General features: G+C 39.6%; 1 protein-coding gene across 1 annotated transcript in view; it reads right to left on the reverse strand.

Annotated features, from left to right (window-relative positions):
- Zfand3 (zinc finger, AN1-type domain 3) overlaps positions 1 to 19,052 on the reverse strand; it is a gene marked incomplete at its 5' end in the record, with an annotated part of 197,308 nt that overhangs the window by 42,143 nt on the left and 136,113 nt on the right. The window contains 1 exon segment of the mRNA XM_013516959.1: positions 9,567 to 9,632. Within this exon segment, the coding sequence (XP_013372413.1) occupies positions 9,567 to 9,632 (66 nt within the window).

Below are 19,052 nucleotides of genomic sequence, written 5' to 3' on the forward strand. Positions count from 1 at the left end.
AAAGTCTAATTATTAGCCAGGTGTGGTGGCACACCCTTATAATCTCAGTACTTGGAGGCTGAGGCAGGAGGATCACCTTGAGTTTAAGGCCAGCCTGGGCTACATAATGAGTTCAAGGCCAACCTACAATATACAGAGAAATCTGTGTTGTGGTTTGTGTCTGGATGTCCCACCAAAGCCTCAGGCAGTCATAGGGAGTGCTTTTCCGGGGCAACTGAATCTAGAGTTCACAACTAATTCATAAGCTAGTGCTGGGATTACGGGTGTGAGTGCTACCCCTACCCTAGGGTACATAGTCTACATACACTATAAGGGACAGAAATAGTCTTCTCTCTCACTCCTCCCTTTTTGCTCTCATTGCTTTTGCTGTCTTCTGGCACCATGAACTGTTGCTCCTCTGCCACACCACCTTGCTAATTATGGACTGAAACCTCCACACACTATGAGCTAAATAAACCTTTCCTCCTTTAATCTTCGGTGTTGGGTATTTTGCCTCAGCAACGAGAAAAAAGAAATTAAGATGCCTTGTCTGGGGTGGGGAGTGAACCTCATTAAATAAAAGTCTAATTACTGTGATTTAGGGAAGTTGAATGATTAAAAGTTGAACAGAGCTGTGCCTCAACTTTCTCAAGTATTAGGTGCTTATGTGCTATTCGAAAGCACTGCCAAGTCATATTTTATGTTTTCTGTTCACTAGAACACATCGCCCTATTGCTATACTTTCTCCCACATTCCAGTACCCCTTTATCACTTATAGTGACTTTGACGAACTGAGTTCCAAGTATTTCACTAGGCAGGTAATTTATTTTTTAAAGAAAAGGACCACATTAGTATTATACTTTTCTCCTGATCACTGACATAATGCTCCTTGTCTTCACTTTCTGAAATCAACATAATTATATCTGTTGCTCTTAAAGCTGAACTTAGCTATATTTGTTTCTACTTTCATTCTACCCCTTTAAGGTATAAGCTCTAAGGAGCAAGATGCACATTTATCCCTCCTCTCGCACATTCCTAAAAAGTCAACTACAGGACTCTGTGATGTCTTTTAATAAAAGGCTGGACTAGCTGACCAGTTTTCTCAGCTGGTCCTATATTCCACATAAGCAACCATTTCTGAAGATGTGATCTACAACCATGAGAACAGGCAATACAATAAGATTATGGCTTTAATTGGCCATGATTATGAAATATTTCTGAAGACCTTTCATGAAGGAGATGCTCTGGAGGCAGACACAGGTATGAGGAATAAGCACCAGCGCACCTGCTGGCAGAAGAGGCAATGGGTCTGTCTCTCTTCAGATAGATGAGCAAGCAGGAAAACGGATAACACAACTTGTCTTGAAAGCAAGCAGCGGGATGAGGCAGTAAAAACCCATCAGCATACATCATCCTATCATGGCTCAGTGTCATCCCCAGCCTCTATTAGCGGTCGCTGCATCACCGCAAGTCCCAGATACTTTATCCTGTTTATAATTGCTGATGAGCAGTAATAAGGCCTCCATGCCTCAGCTCCGTCCGTTCCACTTCGGCACCCACCTATTAGGTAATAACTTTTATTTACAGCCTTGCTTGATGTGCTGTTCTATTAGCACAGCCAGGAACTGAAAAGGGCGTGTGCATACGTGCGCGCCCGCACACACAGTCTCCTTAATGGGTAGTATCACTGCAAGGCTCTGATGATTTATAAGGCAGCTTTGTGGTTGTTCTATCACCTTCCTTCTGGTAAGACAACTGCTTCAGTTGGGAAGGCTACACTTCTAACATGCTCTCCTCCAATAGACATGCACGTCATGGAGCAGCACCTGAACAGTACTCCTTAGATCCATCCCCCACCCAAAACAGGACTCCAAAATGTCAAAGGAGGTTATTAAATTCCTGTGATAGCCTTTTAAAATAGTGTTGGCTCAGGCATTTTGCCTCAGTGCAGCAACAGAACAGTTAATTAATGGAAATTCATCGTGCTTTTTCCTTGATAAGAGTGCTACCTATGATAAAATAAATGACTACAAAGGTTAAACACACACATACAGTAGTTGTATTCATGGAGCCAACCAAACTGAATGTGCACAAAGCACAAGAAGTCCAACACTTAGAGCTGGGCTAATCACACACTCCCATCTCCAAAACAGCAACGAGCTACACCACAGTTCTCTTTGCTTTTTATACTAAAGTACATTTATATTTTTCAAGTGCCAAAGTTTCTCGTGATGAAACTGGTACCCTAGCTTGATACTCGTTTTTATCAGCCTTTTCTCAGCTGGGCTGCCCTCCTCCTGAGTATAACCCAAACAAGGCCTCTAACGTAACAGGCCCCTGATATCAAGTCCAGCAAATCTACACATTACAGGCTGAGCTAGCCTGTAGCCCAAATAACAGCAATTGGTGGCATGAAACCTAAGAGTCATGTAGAGGTAAAACTAAAGACCTGAAGCTTCCCATGACCATTTCTGAAATCTACACACTGTGTGAGGTGCCCCCCACAACACCAGAACTGCAGACTGTACCCAAAGCCCTTGCACTGAGCTGTACCACAAGCCTTTTTGTTGGAGACAGTCTTACTAAGTTGCTTCTTAACTTATCTGCTATTATTTACATATTGAGGATCAAATAATCTGTTTATATCATGCTCTATTATACCCTCATTCTATTCTTTAACATAAACAATTGAGGTAAACTGATAGAAGTTATTACAGGTATGGGGGAAACCCAAGAAAAAGCATTTAGATTACTGCCCTCCCCACCTGCATACTCTATGCCCAAAAACACTCTTGTCAGTAAACAGTCACCATGACATGCCGTAAAAGACTTTGGTGAAAACTGCTGCTTAACAGGGCAGAACATGGCAAGATGGCGTCTCTGCCATTGGAGACATTTTTTGCTCACTTTCCAAATATTTGGTATTCATGTTCTCCCCTGCCCCAGGAATCAAATGAACTCCTTCCAGACCCAACATGATGACAGCATAAAGTAAAATATTTTTTAATACATTTTTTCCTTGCCATGACAGATTTACTGTTTTCATCTTTCTTTGACGGTTACATTAAATGCTAATAAAAAATAAAGTTTTAGATCTTCCCTAATATTCTCATGATGGGAACTTGCATATTACATAAGTAGGTCAAATTTCTACTTTTCTACCTCAAATGCTGATACTGCAAACCCAAGGGAGGAGTTATACCTGAAGGACCAATAAGAAAAGAAAAAAAAGTGAGTAACCCAGCTGAACTCACTCCTAAAGCCATGTTCCTCTAAAACTCCACATAGCAAACAGGGACAGGAAGCTGTCTTTAGAAGTTACCTGCAGTGTATAATACTGACCATAACAGTTTACAGTCACGGACACAACTCTTTAGGATTGAATGTGTTGGTGGAAATGTTTCCATGAATATTGACTTTTCGAGGAGATAAAACATAACTGCAGGTATTTTTAAAGATTTACAAGGCCACCTCTGATTTAACACCACCACCCTTTAGCTTCTGAATCAATTTGAAACATCTTACATACACCTCTCGGTAACATAATAGCAATGAAACATTTCCCTTTAACTGGCATCTGAACACTGATGTGAAAAGTGTTTAGCACATCAGTCTTCCCTTAACTCCCAGATGAAGGTGGGTTTCTTCTGTCTTTGTAAGAATAGACAATAATAACACAAGCTCACAGAACAAAAAGTCAGTCAAGAAAAGGTTTTGAGAAAAAGCAAGAAACAAAGAACAATACAAGCCTATTATAGGTCATGTCACTGTTTAGAAGGAAAACAGTGGCCCAGAAGGAAAACAGTGGCCCAGAAAGATAAACCTGTGCAGGAAGAAAGGAAGAGATGAAGGGAGGGAAGGAGAACATAGCTGGCAAGAATAACGTTGAAGTGAGTTAACATGTTTCTTACAGAGTAGAAAGATGGTACTTTCTGGAAAAATTGCCTTGATGTTTAATAGTTTCTAGACCCATCTGCTTTAATCTTGGAATACTATAGCTCCCTTATCGCCCCAAAATGGTTATTTTACTTGAAACTCTACTAATTATAATAATTCTTAACATGCACAAGCCTTTTTAAAAATCAACATTTTCCACATTTATCAGAAAGCATTATCTATCCTACATATCTGCTGGAAGAATAACACAATACGGATATACTGGAGACAAGTCTGCTGACAGTATGGTCAAGTCAAATGTGTCTATACATTTTTTATTCTAACTTTACAAATAATGAGACTAAAAAATGAAAACACAAGTCCTCATGAATGGTCACCTACAAAGGGAGCAAGTTTCTTTCTTTCATATGTTAAAATGTCTGCCCCTCAATACATATTCAACCTAGGGCTAAGAGCCAGTAGACATCCTACTTGATTGTGCTGCCCCATCCCTCACCAAAGTGGCTCAGAAAAGCAGAGTCCTTGGATTCATCATTGTTTAAGGACTCTCCTAGAGAGAGATTACTTCTCCAAGTACATTTAAACCCAGAAATGGGCTGGGGATGTAGCTCAGTGGTACAGCACTTGCCTAGCATATCAAAGGCCCCAGGTTTGAGCCCTAGCTCCATAAAATCAATCAAACAAACAAACCAGATATAGTTCCATTCACCCACTACAGCTTAAAATTTCAGGTTTATAAATATCAAGTCCAAATAAAAAGACAAACTGACATTTTTTGGTTGTAATTCTGAAAATAACACCTTAAATAAGAAAACCTAATGAAAGGCCATAAACAACTTTCCTATAAGGTGCTTTTAGCCACAAAAATATCCACCTAAGTATCTATATCTTCCAAATAAAATTACCTAAAAGAGATGATCATAGCTCACATTACAATGTTCTTGATCACTGCATAATGTGATGACTAGACAGGATGAAGGACAAATGGGTATCTCCATCTCCTGGTGGTTTGTTGCCAAAGAAAGCAAATTCTTTCCTTCACAATGCACTTATTACTGGCAGAAATGTTGTAAGAATTAACAAAGGAACATGTGGAAAACATTCTGGGATCTTTAAAGCAATGTAAACTCTGTCTAGGAATCTGAAGGTGTGATATGCTTTAACTCTCACTTTCTAACTACAAGCAACCTGGGATTTGGTATCGTTTTTTCAACTCTGCTAGATGTATTTGTGCTCTACAAAGGGAACAGGGGTGGGGTGTACCAGCAACAACCACACATTCCTTCACTCAATTTTTCTCTCCTTAAACATCAAGTTGATCATGGTGCTGCTTATTTTTATGTACCTAAAAGTTACACTCACTTTAACTGTTAATAGTTCTATGTGGCTGAACACCAGCATCTAAAGAAATTCTTTCCCATCTAGCTCACAAATACAAACTGACCTTGCATTTTGCTACTGCAGTCATTTTTTGTAACCTGCTTCTTAAGAGTTACAGATCTTTAAAACGAGTTCACACATTTTGAAAGTTAAGAGACCAAACCACTGTACACTGTGGTCCACTTCTCTTAACTATGACAATATCTTCGACCTGATCAAAACAGAGTCACTTGAAATGAAGACCTATTAATTAACCACTTAGGTCTTTACTTACTAAGCCACACTATAATGGGTCTAATGCTAATCTTTAGATTTAACTTAAAGTACTAAAACAATGACCTGTTGCCTAGAGCAGAGGTCATTAATCATTTTTTGATGCACACTCCTATCTAAAATAGTCACATGCGCCTGTTATATGTATATATTTGTATGCATATGTTTATTTGCTATTTATAAACTATGTATAGATGTATGTAGAAATGAATTTGCAAAACAGTAATTTTATAAGGCTGATGAGATAAAGAACTTTCACTAGTGTTCCTCATATCTCAGAAAATATACACATGTCCTTACTCAGAGCTGCTGACTTAAAGAATTACTTTATGCTAGCCTAAGTGTCCTTTCTCTAACACATCCATTAGTAAGTTCAGTGCTGTTTTAGGTAGTCTAAACCTAAATGGATGGATTGGCTAGGAAGAGGTCAGTAAAATCTTATTTTCATCTCCTGCTATGGCTCCTAAGTAATGATGTTACTGTAAGGTAATTACTCACTGACCCTCCATACCTGAAGGTCCATGCCTGGGAGATCCCTGGAGAAGCACCACAGAACACATTTTAAAAGGCATGAATCCTACTCTTGAAGAAACTAATACTAAGAAGAAAAATGACCAGAACTCCCACTATGCGCAGCCTTGCTGACTGAAGGACACAGAGGATGGAGACAAAGACTGCTGTGGTCTCAAAACAAATCAGGAAGCTCCGTGCCTGAGAGTCAGGGCCAGTGTTTAAGGCTACAGTGGCTGGCTAGCCCTAGCAGCTTTTGAGGCAGAAAATAGGCTTCTTAAAAACAGGTACAGCAGGATGAACTTGCTAACCTTTAGTGTCCATGCGGAGAAATCTCAACTTTCTCTCAGGCTTCTAAGATCACTCGACACTGTACTAATTTCCTTCCAAACCAAAAATTCTCAATCTCTTTCTAGTTCAGATTATGTATTCACCTAATGAAGGTCTAGAAATTCATGACCAAGAGCTTAATAACTCTCATTTCATTTACGTACACCTGAAGATGCGACTTCACAGTTCCTACCATGACACTGACAAGCAAGGCAGAATGTGGTCACTATAAATTCAAGTAATCAAACTGGGTATGCTGATGAGTACTGGTATCGTATTTCACTCCTCCTTCTGCCTAAAATACCTACTGATGCGTTTATAGTACCACCCAATAGGTGTCCACTGTATTCACATAATCTTTAATGATAAGATTATAATAGCTTTATATATAATTTCTTTCCTTATCAATCCTATCAGTCTTTACATTGTACTTTGCAGATGAAGAAAAAATGTTGAAATGTCAACTTGCTTAAAAGAAATCGTAATTTATTAGTAGCTGAAGCTGGGCTCTGAAACGATTTAATTTTAGATGCTACATTTTAAAAGTACTTAACTATGCTATATTTCCAAGTATGTGCTGTGTTTTTTTCCGAACTTCAATTATATGCTTTTCTGCCGTCTGTTGTAGAAAAAAATAATTACAAAACATGTGAAAAGCATTAACAAAATATAGCAGAAAACAACACACGTTTAGGTTTTAAAGAGTTATGCTCAAGTCCTGGCTTCACTACTCATTAGCAGTATTACCTCAGAAAATACATTTAACTTTGAGTGCTCGTTTTTTCCACCTGTAAAAGAGAACGATAAATGTCTTGCAGAACTGTTCTGAAGATTAAGTGAACATGCATTTAAAGTACACTGACAACAACCACTGTTAATCTCCTATCATTTTGTCTGTAACTCTGTACTGTTTGTATCGTTCTTATGCTATTTTGTAAATGGATGTCTGTTTGTTAATATGTTTTCCTTCTTTTATTTTTAAAATAACTTAAAAAAAAAAAAAAAAGTACACTGAATGGTGCCTGGCAGTATGGAAGCAGAGAGAGGGAAACAGATCTACCTAAAAGACAGAACCAAATGCGTGATAATTCAGGGCAAGTTTGTACTATTTTCAGCATCTAAACTCAGTTACAGCAATCAGTCTCTTTCCCAAACCTCTTGAGATGACCCAATGTGCTCATGGTTCACTGTCTCACTGCTACCTAAACATGCTGAAAGTAAATCCTGTCCTGAGGGCCAAGCCTTGAAGCACAAATGAATGTGTACACTATGACTATGAACTATTGGATATGAAATCAAAAGGGCTCTAAAAGGGCTCTGAAAGTTTTCAAGCTTGTGGCTAGAGGAGGTAAGAAGCTACCTCCAACTTCCCATTGGCCCATCAGGACCATCTGTCTTATTCCAAGGCACAAATCTATCTCTTCCACCTCTATCAGATGGAGAAATCATCTTGCTTGCTGACGGGACAGGAGCAATGACAACATGCCTGGACTTCTGCACACTCCTCAGCCTCAAAGCGTCATTTGGGGAAGACAGTAAAATTAAAAGCTCTTTCAGTCAATGCCCATATGTTACTCTGAAAGTGCAGCATAGTTAGGTCTGCTTGAAGTGTTTAACATCACATTATCAGAGGTAGCTAAGTTAGGTAGAAATTAATACGTATATAATCAGAGAGGGACTGGACCTAAAGGAAATCAGCACAAAAAGAAATCAGAATTGTGGCTGTAGGCAAATCTGAAGAGAGCCAGACCTCAGGATAAAGAAGTGAGAGCAAGGCCTCCAGGACTCCCTAGAGATAAACACTCACTTGGAATTATGCTGTAATTAGCATCACCTGGTTGCAGGTAGGCATCTAATACAGAGGTAGCTAACCAGAATGTCTGGACCCACACTCCCTAACCTTTCCATGAATTCCTTTCATCTTTTCATGTGCCCTTGCTATGTGACTCATTTCCCTATTGCATCCGTATTAGCTAAGCTATACTTATAATCCCATAGGTTGATTACAGTTCAACCCACATTACACTCCCCTTGTGATTTTGCTGTATAAATGAGCTCTGACAAAGGGCCTCGGTGGCCACCCATGTGGGACCCCTCCTCAAAATCCAAGAGCTAGTCTTCTTTTCTTAATTTCAAAAAAACTTTCCTAACCTCCTCCATTGGTTCACAACTTCATTATTCCTTGATGATGCAAGACCATGAACTCGGCATATCTGACATCTAACAGGTCAGGAATTGTATTTTTCCTATATCTAAACTCTGAGTATTTGGGCTGGGGATATAGCTCAGTGGCATAAGCGCCTGCCTGGCAAGCGCAAGTTCCTGAGTTCAATCCCCAGTACCACACACACAAAAAAACCAACTATAAGTATTTAAAGGAGTTAAGGTTTCAGTATGAATTATACATGGAAATAGTTATGTGATTTCTGTTGAGTTAGATGAACCTTTAAAGTTATGAAAAATATTTTGACTATGACCTTTAGAAAAACAATATAATTATTCTGACTCTTCCAAACATAATCCTTGAGCTACTTTGAACAGCAGGCAGTATTATTAGAAAAGGTAAATACTGTTTAAAGTAAATTAAGCTACAGGCTAAAGAACAATGGGCATTATGAGCGCTCTTTAGAGAGCTACAAGATTCATGACTTCATGTTTAATAAAAATGTCACACGCACAAAGATTGTTTGGGGGGACTCCATACATCTGAAAAGAGTATTTCAGCACATCCCCTGGCTTTATAATGATGAGAGAAAATAAATTTTCCAAAATTACTGAGATACTATCATAGTTAGGTTGAAACAATGCTTTTCTGTACTAAAACTTCTTTTACTTTTCATCCTTCAAGGATATTTTTCAGTAGGTTCAAGATGTATGACAAACTAGCCGCATGCTACAAACTAAGCAGTCATCTGCATTTTATGTATGTTTCATGTCCGAATAACATCCTTGGATGTTAAGGAAGTAGGTGTATTTTGATGTTCACTTTCTTGGCTTTAAACTGCAATGTTACTCAGTCAAACTGACCCCAAAGAACATTACACTGACCTCTGCTCACACTCCACTGCCAATACCACACACAAAATATATCATTTCATAACTGATGAAAGAAATCAGAGAATACCCTACGCACAACAATTTAAACCCAGTGGCTAATTTTTGTGAAGAAGTCAGGAAGGATGAATCCACATACATACCTGTACCACAGGACCTTTTGGTTGGTGTGACTAACGAGACATGAGCTGTGTCTGTGCATGGCCCACCTAAAAACAGAAAGGCAGGCACATCAGTCACATATCCTCCACATGCCCACAGCAGGTACACCCTGACGAGAGAGAAATCTAAGGAAATGATCAACTTGCAAGTGTGCATAAGGAAGAGTAGCAGGAAAGATGGTGATGGTGATGGTGGTTTTTTTCTAAGGATCTAATTTCGGTTCAGCAATTTAGTCTACAGAGATCCATAATATTTTTTACACTATAGCATACTTTTCATAAAAAGTATCGCTCAATGTTAAGGGGTTAAAAGACAAAAAATTTAACTAGAATTCAGATCCAGGTGAACAGCTGTTATCCACAAGTTTAGGGAGATGAGTTCTTTCACAAAGTGGTAAGTGAGAGTATTCCCTCTTTTGATCTCAGTGGCCACTCTACCTTTGAATTTATCAAAAAACTAGCTCCTAAGGATCAACAGTGCTTGTCAGAAGAAACAGTGATCATGTTAGTATACAAGGAAAGCACTGCTGACAAAGGAAGAATATCTAGGTTGATTATAAAAAATATGGTATTAAGAGCGCCTTTCTGGAATCTTGGTCAGTCCAAAGATCTCTTGTGCACAGGCATAATTCAAGAGTGCATGGGGATATAAGTTGTCAGTGGGTAAAGGCTTAAACAGCAGTGTTTTCATTCTACAGGATCAAGACCATCAACATGTTCTAAAGCTGATATTGGTACACACCCCAACATCCCCACCAACCACACCCTACCATTTGAACTAGGAAGTTACTATATAAATATGAAAGCCAGTGGTTCTTGGCTTGACTTGGAAAAGGCAATGCTGATGATCACAAAGGATCAGAACATGGAGGTAAATGTTACACATCTACTCGGAAAAGGTTCCTCAGGTGACTGTGACTAGCAGAGAGAAAATGCAGCTACTTAGCATTTTCTTAGTACATCATCAATGAGAAGACTTAGTATCACTGATGTTACTGAAAAGGAGGAAAAATGAAAGAGCTCTGAGACCTGCTCTAGAGATCCCATGTCTAGCTCACTCTTTCCTATATCAAGGCTATAATAGCAGCAACCCATGGTGGGTATAAGAAGACACAGATGGCAATGTTTTTCCAGGGAGGAAAACCCAGGTAAGCACGCTGTTCACTTCAAAGATCACCTAGCAATACCTACTATCTGCCACCAAGATTAGTCCCACAAATCACTTATAATCTTACTCAAAATTTATATACATATAAACAAACAGCAATACATGACAGCACTAAATGGCTAGATGGAAAACGATCAAGAGCTGAAGAATATAGAACAGGTAATAAACACTGTATGTAATGAAGAAGAAGGCTGTTCACTAGCTGATACTACCTGGAAATGCAAGAATCTGAAAATGAGGGAATGAAAAATAGGGAAATTCAGAAAGGCCAGAGAGCAGGGTATTTCAGTTGAATGTTTTCTACAAATCACATTCACCAGAGAAAGCTCAATATACTAAAAGTCCAAAGGCTCAAACAGGTAACTGTGACATGAAAATAGACAACATGAAGAGGTAACGAGCCACATGCAAACCTAACATAAAACCCACTCCCATAGGTGTCCCCTAGGCATTGGCTTTTACAGCTCCACAAAATGCTGTATCTTATGCTTCCATATAATTTTGGGGGTGGTACTGGAGATCAAAGCCAGGGCCTCTTCTTGCCAGGCAAGCCCTATACTGCTGACCTATATCCCTGCCCCTCATGAAAGGTTTTGATTTTGTTGAACAAAGCATTCTTATTTCTGGGACATTACAGACTTTCATAGAAGATGCAGTTTAGCCAGGGCAGGTATGGTGGCACACGCTGCAATCCCAGCACTTGGGAGGCTAAGGCAGGAGGATCATCATTAGTTCAAGGCCAGCCTAGGCTACACAATGAGTTCAAAGCCAGCCTGAATGGCATAGAAAGACATTATTCAGCCTTGAGACTTGCTGAATAATCCTGGGTAAGTGAATACAGTTTCTTCAAAGAAGAAAGGGAGTAATAACCATTACTTGCTGAATAATCCCCTCCCCCATTATTCAGCCCTGAGACTTGCTGAACAATCCGGGGAAGTGAATTCAGTTTCTTCAAAAAAGAATGGGAATAGTAACCATTACCAATATGCCAGAGGGTTCATAGATCATGCATACAAAACGGTTTTATAAACTGTTAAGTTTTATGTTATGTAGAATCACTTTTCTTTTCTACCAGATTTTGTATTTCTAAGAATCAAGACTTACACATTTTTAACTGCTCTTGGGTCACAACTATGTGGTCAGTGGGTCCTTAACAATGGTTAAGTGACCGCTGCAAGCTATTTCACTTAACCAGGAGAGTGAGCTACACTTTAAAAGAGGTTTCTAATAAAGGCATAACATAAAGAAGATGAAACACATACTGGGTATCCTATAACCCAAGAAGCCTAGAACCAGAACTATTTCAGACTTCAGAGCCGAATTTTTAAATGTTTACATATACAACATAGTAAGGTACTGTGGGGATAAGACTAAACATAAAATTAATTTATACTTTACATACACACAGTTTAAAGATAATTTTACTCAGCATTTTTAGTGTGCCTGTGTTCTGTAACTCAACACATGAGGACAGGAATAGAATTTTACACTTGTGGAAGTATCACAAGGCTCAAAAGTTTTCCATTTTGCAGCATCTTCATATTTTGGATTAGCGATGCTCAACTAGAGCTAGAATGAACTGCACAAATCTTAATGTCCTGGGGAATTTCACACACACACACTGACCACCAGATAAAACTATTAAAATATTTCCTAAGCCCAGAAAATACTGGGAATCACATAAAACATAGGTTCCTAGGCTGTGGATCTGGAAATTTTGATGCAACTGATTAGGGCACAGGAGGAGATTACAGCACATTTCTAAACCAGCTGCATACTGTGAATATCAACAGCCCTGCTAGTCCCGCTATTTGATAACATTTTCTGTAAACTCTAGCTCAATATCTGGCCAGGATCACTGAGTTCCTGCCCAAAGCACAAAAGTGAACTACACAGAGCACAAGTCAGTGATAGTGTAACTACTAATAACTTTTAAAAAAAGGACACAGTGTAATATATCCAGTAAAATTTTAAGGAAGAAACCATAAAATCAAAACCACTAAAGAAATGTTGCTGTGACTCATGAATTAATACCTCATATTTATAAATGTCCTAGATAATCATCAAATAACAAAATATTTACTTCATCCGTGGCTTTAAAAAATTTACAGTGAATGAATTTTTGTAGGTTTTGGCTAATACACAAATAACTTTATGGCAACCAAGCATATCTGAACATGTATCATCATGAAAGTGTTCTCCAGAGAGCTTGTTAAACTAACAACCCAATCCAATGTATTCACTACATTACAGTAAAGTACAAATAGAACCATAGTTGAGCCAAGACAAATTGACAACAAGAGTAACTGGCAGTGATAATATATCCCAGCTTTGATAACTGGGTGATTTTATTATAAATGGAAAGCTTTGAATTAAGTTTGGCCTGCCAGACCATAACCTATGAAGCACTTTAAAATCTGGAACAGAAGCGTATGAACACAATGCACAGATCCTACACTAACTGTGCTGTCATCCCAAACTCCATCCTCAAACAAAAGGAGCAGCTGTATGATATCTAACCTTACACAATTAATTCCAAACAATTCTGTCAACATGAGTGCAACTGTATTAAAATTATGGGCAACTCAAGAGAAACCCTTTTAGGTTTCTGTCTACAACAAGGAAAATAAAACATGGCTCCTATATGGTTACAGCAAACAAAACATGCTTGTCAACTGATGTTAAGGGTCACAGTGAGGGCATCTGTTCCATCAAAACCAAAACAAGACAAAAAACCACAGGTGGCAGATGTGCTGAGCATAAAGGCACATGCCTGTAATCTTAGCACTCTGGGAGGCTGAGGCAGGAGACTTCAAGTTTTAGCCAGCCTGGATTACTTAGAGAGATCTGATCTTAAAAATGGATGGATGGATGGATAGATGAATGGCCTGGAGATACAGCTCAATGTGAAGTCCCTGGGTTCAATCCCCAGTACCACATAAACAAACAAAAACTACAGAGGTAGCTTTTCCTTTCTCAGCTTTCTAAAACTGTCTGAGAGAAGGGCTCGCATGCCCCCATAAACCACTGTAAACTCTGCTCCAATTTTTGACCATTCTTTCCAACCAGCAGGGTACAGCAGAACTAGTAACAAAGAGCAAGGTGAGGAACTATCTTAACAACCCCAGGTTCTACAGATGAATTGGGGCGGGGAGGGGGGCCAGAGACAGAAAGGGAAGGAAGAAGGGAGGAAGGAAAAAGCAAGGGATAGGGAGGAGAAAGCTAAAGAGTTCAGTGGGACTGAGGTTGGGAAAATAGATATTTCTAAGCACAGAACAACTCAAATCATTATCTTTGTCACCCAAAGAGCTTCAGGTAATCTGTGACGTTATGGTTTGGGGGATACTTTGCAAGGAGAACAATATAATACAGGACATGCATTTTATAAGATTATTTATAATAGTCACCCGAAGAATGCTATACAAAAGAGCGCAGGAAATCTGTCCACACACCAAGACCAAGGAAACTAGCCAAGGGCCTGGATCCCACAGAAATGTCCTGTATGAGTCCAGCTGAAGACCTAGAGCCCATAACAATGCCTCCCACGAATCCAACTGGAGGCCTAGAGCCCATAACAATATCTCATGCAGGCCTGTTTCATGGATCTGCACTGGGAAGGCCCAAAGGTCAGTGGTGGAATCTAGGAAGTCTGTGCCAGCGAGATAAAGGATCTGTGCTAGCAGGCTGAGGGATCTGCACTGGAGTAGGAAGCGACACTCAAAGAACCAGAGCTCCCCAGAAAGGTACCACCGCCATCCTCAGCAACAGTGAGGTCCCAAACTCCTCCGATGATCAGAAAAACCGAGTTTCCATCCAGAAAGCTAACATAGCAAGCTTCTCCAGAACACTGGCAGTGCACCATCTTCCCCTCTGGAGCCAGGAAGCAATGCTCAGAGTGAGGACCAGCTCCCCCAAAGTGAACCAAAGCTATTCTCAATGTCAACAATGTCCCGAGCTCCTTGGAGGATGAAAGCAGCCAAGTTCATCAGGAAAGCCAGCATGACAAGCTCCTCCAATAGAACCAACAGCACCTTACAGCTTCTACCAGCTCCCAACAGCCCTCCTTCTTCTCCAGTTCTGCCTCTCATGCTGCTGGCAACAGTCCCCAGGTGGGCCTCCGACACCCAGCACCATACTTACTCAGTTCAGCTGGATGTTATAAGTTTACCACCAGTTGTCAATCCACTACATGTGATGACCAAAAGGAATTTATTTGACATTGGGGTCTTAGCACTCTGATTCAGGAAGTACAGACTATTACTAAATATGCTCAGGAGGGAGGAGTTTCAGGGTTGTTTTATGGGTCCAGCACAAGCCTTATCCCTGCAATAAGTAAGAGTTTAGTTCATGCACTCCCAGGATATTCAAAACTCTTGGCATGCTAGCAAGTTAATAGAGTAGTCACCACAGAACAAGGACGCTGGGTCACAAAAGTACTCGCTGCTGTCAACTTTCTTTCACATTTTTCAGCCTGTATTAGTGGCAGCTGAATTTCGAAAAACAAGTTTTGGGGTTTTAAAAGTCTTAAAGCATCTTCCTTAATAGGACAGACTTTTTGGGAACTCTGAAGCAGATGATGGCAACATTATCCAAACTGATCTAACTCTAAGCCAATTTATCACAAGTGTTTATTGCTTTCTTTTGCTAAAGCAAATTAAATTATTTTCAACTTTCTTCATTATCTGAAGATTTTTTAGTAACAGCAACATTTTGCATTTAATATTACATTTAGAAAACTTTTTCCTAAAATGTCAAGTTTCAATCTGTGAGCAAGTAATGCCTGTAGGTAGCTTGTGGTTTGTGAGTAGAGAAGTCTGAATATTCTACCTATGCTTCTAGAGATCTTTCAATTCTTCTATTAAGTGTTACATAAATGCAACACTACAAAACACATTTGCAATTTTATATGAAAGCCACAAAATGGTTTTTTTTCAACTGTATTCCCAACAAGTAGGAATATAGCACCTCCAGTAGGGTGTGGATTTTCCTGGGGAAAGAGTACAACAGTACTGATTTCAATACTCTAAAGTTGAAGAGTTGGGTCAAATTTGCATACTTACTTTACTGTAACCCACAGAAGAGGACTATACAAAAGTACACCATTAACTACCAACAGTCACATTTCAAAATGAAATAGCAAATGCTTGAATTTTTTCAGTCTCCTATAAATTTACTGTACATGTCAAAAATATGAGTTACCCATACAGTAGTCAATCTCACAGACTATTAAAAGACGGATTCAGAGAGAAGTAGAGCTGGTTTAGAGGATAGTTGAATGTAGGGCAGCAATACTCTTCGGCACTCTAAATCCAAAACTGAGAAAATACAGAAAAATATAGTATTTTCTCTTTAACCTTGAAATAGAGATCAACAACCTACTCCTTTTATTAAAACAGCAGTGATGACTGGTAATTTTTGACTCCTGGTTCTACCAGCCCTCATTGGCTGTAGTTAAACCATGTGCAAAAATACATCAGTTAGGAAAAATGGACTGTCAAGAAGTCAGTCACCTCAAAATCAACAAAAGCTGAATAATAAACAAATATTCTACTATCAGTCTTTTGACAGTAACTGCAAAACATTAATACACAAAAATAGCCATTCCTTTTGTAGATTTCTAACACTTCAATTTTCTTGCTTAATTAACATGACATTTACATAACAGTATCTAATTAATTTCCAACTAAAGGCTCTGTGGGCTAATTAGAAATGCATCATCCTTTTTTAACCAGCTTGTCAATCTCACTCTATCATAATCCACGCACTGTTTATCTCTGTAGCACCTCACTTTTTCAGCATACAATTCTAAAGATAATTTCAGATTCAACAGCTATTAAGTCTCTTCTTTCCTACAGATTTACAATATTTTACTGAAGGGCTAGGGATATAGCTCAGTGGCATAAGCGCCTGCCAGGCAAAGGCAAGGTCGTGAGTTTGAGCCCCTGTACCGGGGGAAAAAAAAAAAAAAAAAAAGAGTATCTTACTGAGAGCTTCCTGACGAGGCTTGCGGGGAGGGGCATTCAAGAGATATAAACTACTATCTCCTACTATGACCACGTTAGGAATATAAATTTATCTTTAAAAATTTTCAGTTCTATACCTTCACCAGGAAAACAGTTCTTCTTAAGCCTTCAACATATACCCAAGACATTTAAGATAGTAAAGAACTGCCCAAGAAAACATGTCATCTTCGAAAAGAAAACTGTATCCTCCAACCTTACCCTACACCTGCAATTCAAGAATTGTTTTAATCAGAAAAGATACATATGATCCGTCTACGTAATTGAGTTTGAAAAGCTCCATTGGTTAAAAATAAGGATACATACAGATATAATGAGTGGGAATCTAAGCTCATAGGAAAACAGCACAGATAATATCCCTCCCATTTTTCCAAATGAAACATCCAAATTAAACCATTTATAAGACTTGTTATAAAATGTAAGTGTTAATCTCTCAGCTAGAAGTTCTAAACAACCCATTGTATGATCTCTCACAAATTTAGATCTAAATTAGGGATTTATGAGAAAAGGATTTTTAAAATGGGTCGAAACTTGCTGATGACAGTTTATTTTGTTTATAAAGGGCTTCTCAACAAAACTTCACTGCTACTTACTCTATCCTGACTCTGCTAAATAATTACAGCACTTGGAATCTCTGCAAATATTATGGTGTGTGTGTAATTTGCGTAATTATAAGCTTATCTATTCAAGAGATAAAATTCTCCCACACCATTCTCTGGAACAACACTACGAGCAAACCTAAATCAGGAGTACTTTGCATGTGCCTGATACTGACAGTCTCTCTCCCTCCCCCTCTCCCTCTCCCTCCCCATTCCCCCTCCCCCGCCCTTGAGACAAGGTCTTCCTATGCAGTTTAGGCTGCCCTTGAACTCACTATGTAGCCCTGGCTGGCCTCATACTCATGGTGGGTCTCCTGCTCTCCCCAAATGCTGATATTACAGGTGCGCACCACCACGCTCAGCCTTAACAGACTCTTTGAAGGAATAGAGATGGGTATCCCTGCTCAGACCAGGGGATGTTCTAGAAGGAACACTCTCTCCTGACCTAGTAATGGTAATATTAGAATATGCCTTAAGGGCAGTAGTCTTACCTTAGTAAATTAGCACAGAAGGTATTCAAAATATGCTTTTTATGAAAATGATTCGAGTCAAAAACAGTCACTGGATATACAAGGTGTGATCAAAATACAGTAAATGCTTAAATTTTTTTAAAAATTTATTACAGTGAAAAACATACTGTCATTAACCCCAGCCCTAATACTCCACCTTACTTCAAACACATTTATCCTACTTTTCTTGCCACTTTCTGAAGCAGTTGTGGAAGTAGCTTCAAGGTGGTATACTGCTGTGACTGCCTCGGTGTCCTTAACTGACTTAGAATGTTTATCTTACATGGTCATTTTGATTTAGGGGAAGAGCCAGGAGTTAAATGTGCCAGGCCTAGTTAGGGGCCTGCATTTCCACTGGACGGCACTAGACAGCAGTACTCACCGTATTTTCTAACACACCTCATAAAGACACTCACTGAGATGTTCAGGACTGCTTCAGAAAGCGGCAAGAATGATGGGGTAAGTGTGTTTGAAGTAAGGGGGTGTGCTGGGGGGTATGAATAGCTATGTGTCTTTTACAGCAATAAACTTATTTAAATTCTAAATACTACATATTTCTATCATACCTGGTATCTGGCTATTCAGAAATCCAATTATTAATAAAAACAGCTGATCATCATCACATTCACATGTTGATCTCACAAAGCAGTTCACAAACTTTTTGGTTTTTAGTTGACCTTTTTACATTTAAAAATTATCAAAACAGTAAAGAACTGGGTGTGGTGGGGCACGTCTGTAACTCCAGCACTCAGGAGGCTGAGGAAGGAGGACTGCTGTGAGTTTGATGCCTACATAAGCAAGTTCAAGGCCTGCCTGAATAACATAGCAAAACTTTGTCTCAAAACAAAAACCACCCCTGCGCCTTGCGCGCAGGCAGCGAGTTCTCCGGGACTGGCAGGGCTCCTGGGTCCGAATGTGGGCTGGACCCATACGACCACGATTCCCAGCTGAAAAGCGCGCACAGAGGCAGGTAGGCCCCATCCAGTCCCTGAGGCCAGGAGGCAAGAACAAAGACCCCGCGGACATTACAGACTGAGTCGCTGTGGCGGCAGAGAGGAGATCGGGACTGAACGGCCCAAGGTCTTCTCTGGCTGGGGGCTGGGCGAGCAGGCTCTCTGAGCCAGGCAAGCAGACTCTCTGAGCCCCACGCACCCTGCGCCAAGAGAGCAAGT

This window comes from Chinchilla lanigera, unplaced genomic scaffold, assembly GCF_000276665.1.
Source record: "Chinchilla lanigera isolate Chin_1 unplaced genomic scaffold, ChiLan1.0 scaffold00036, whole genome shotgun sequence".
NCBI lineage: Eukaryota > Metazoa > Chordata > Mammalia > Rodentia > Chinchillidae > Chinchilla > Chinchilla lanigera.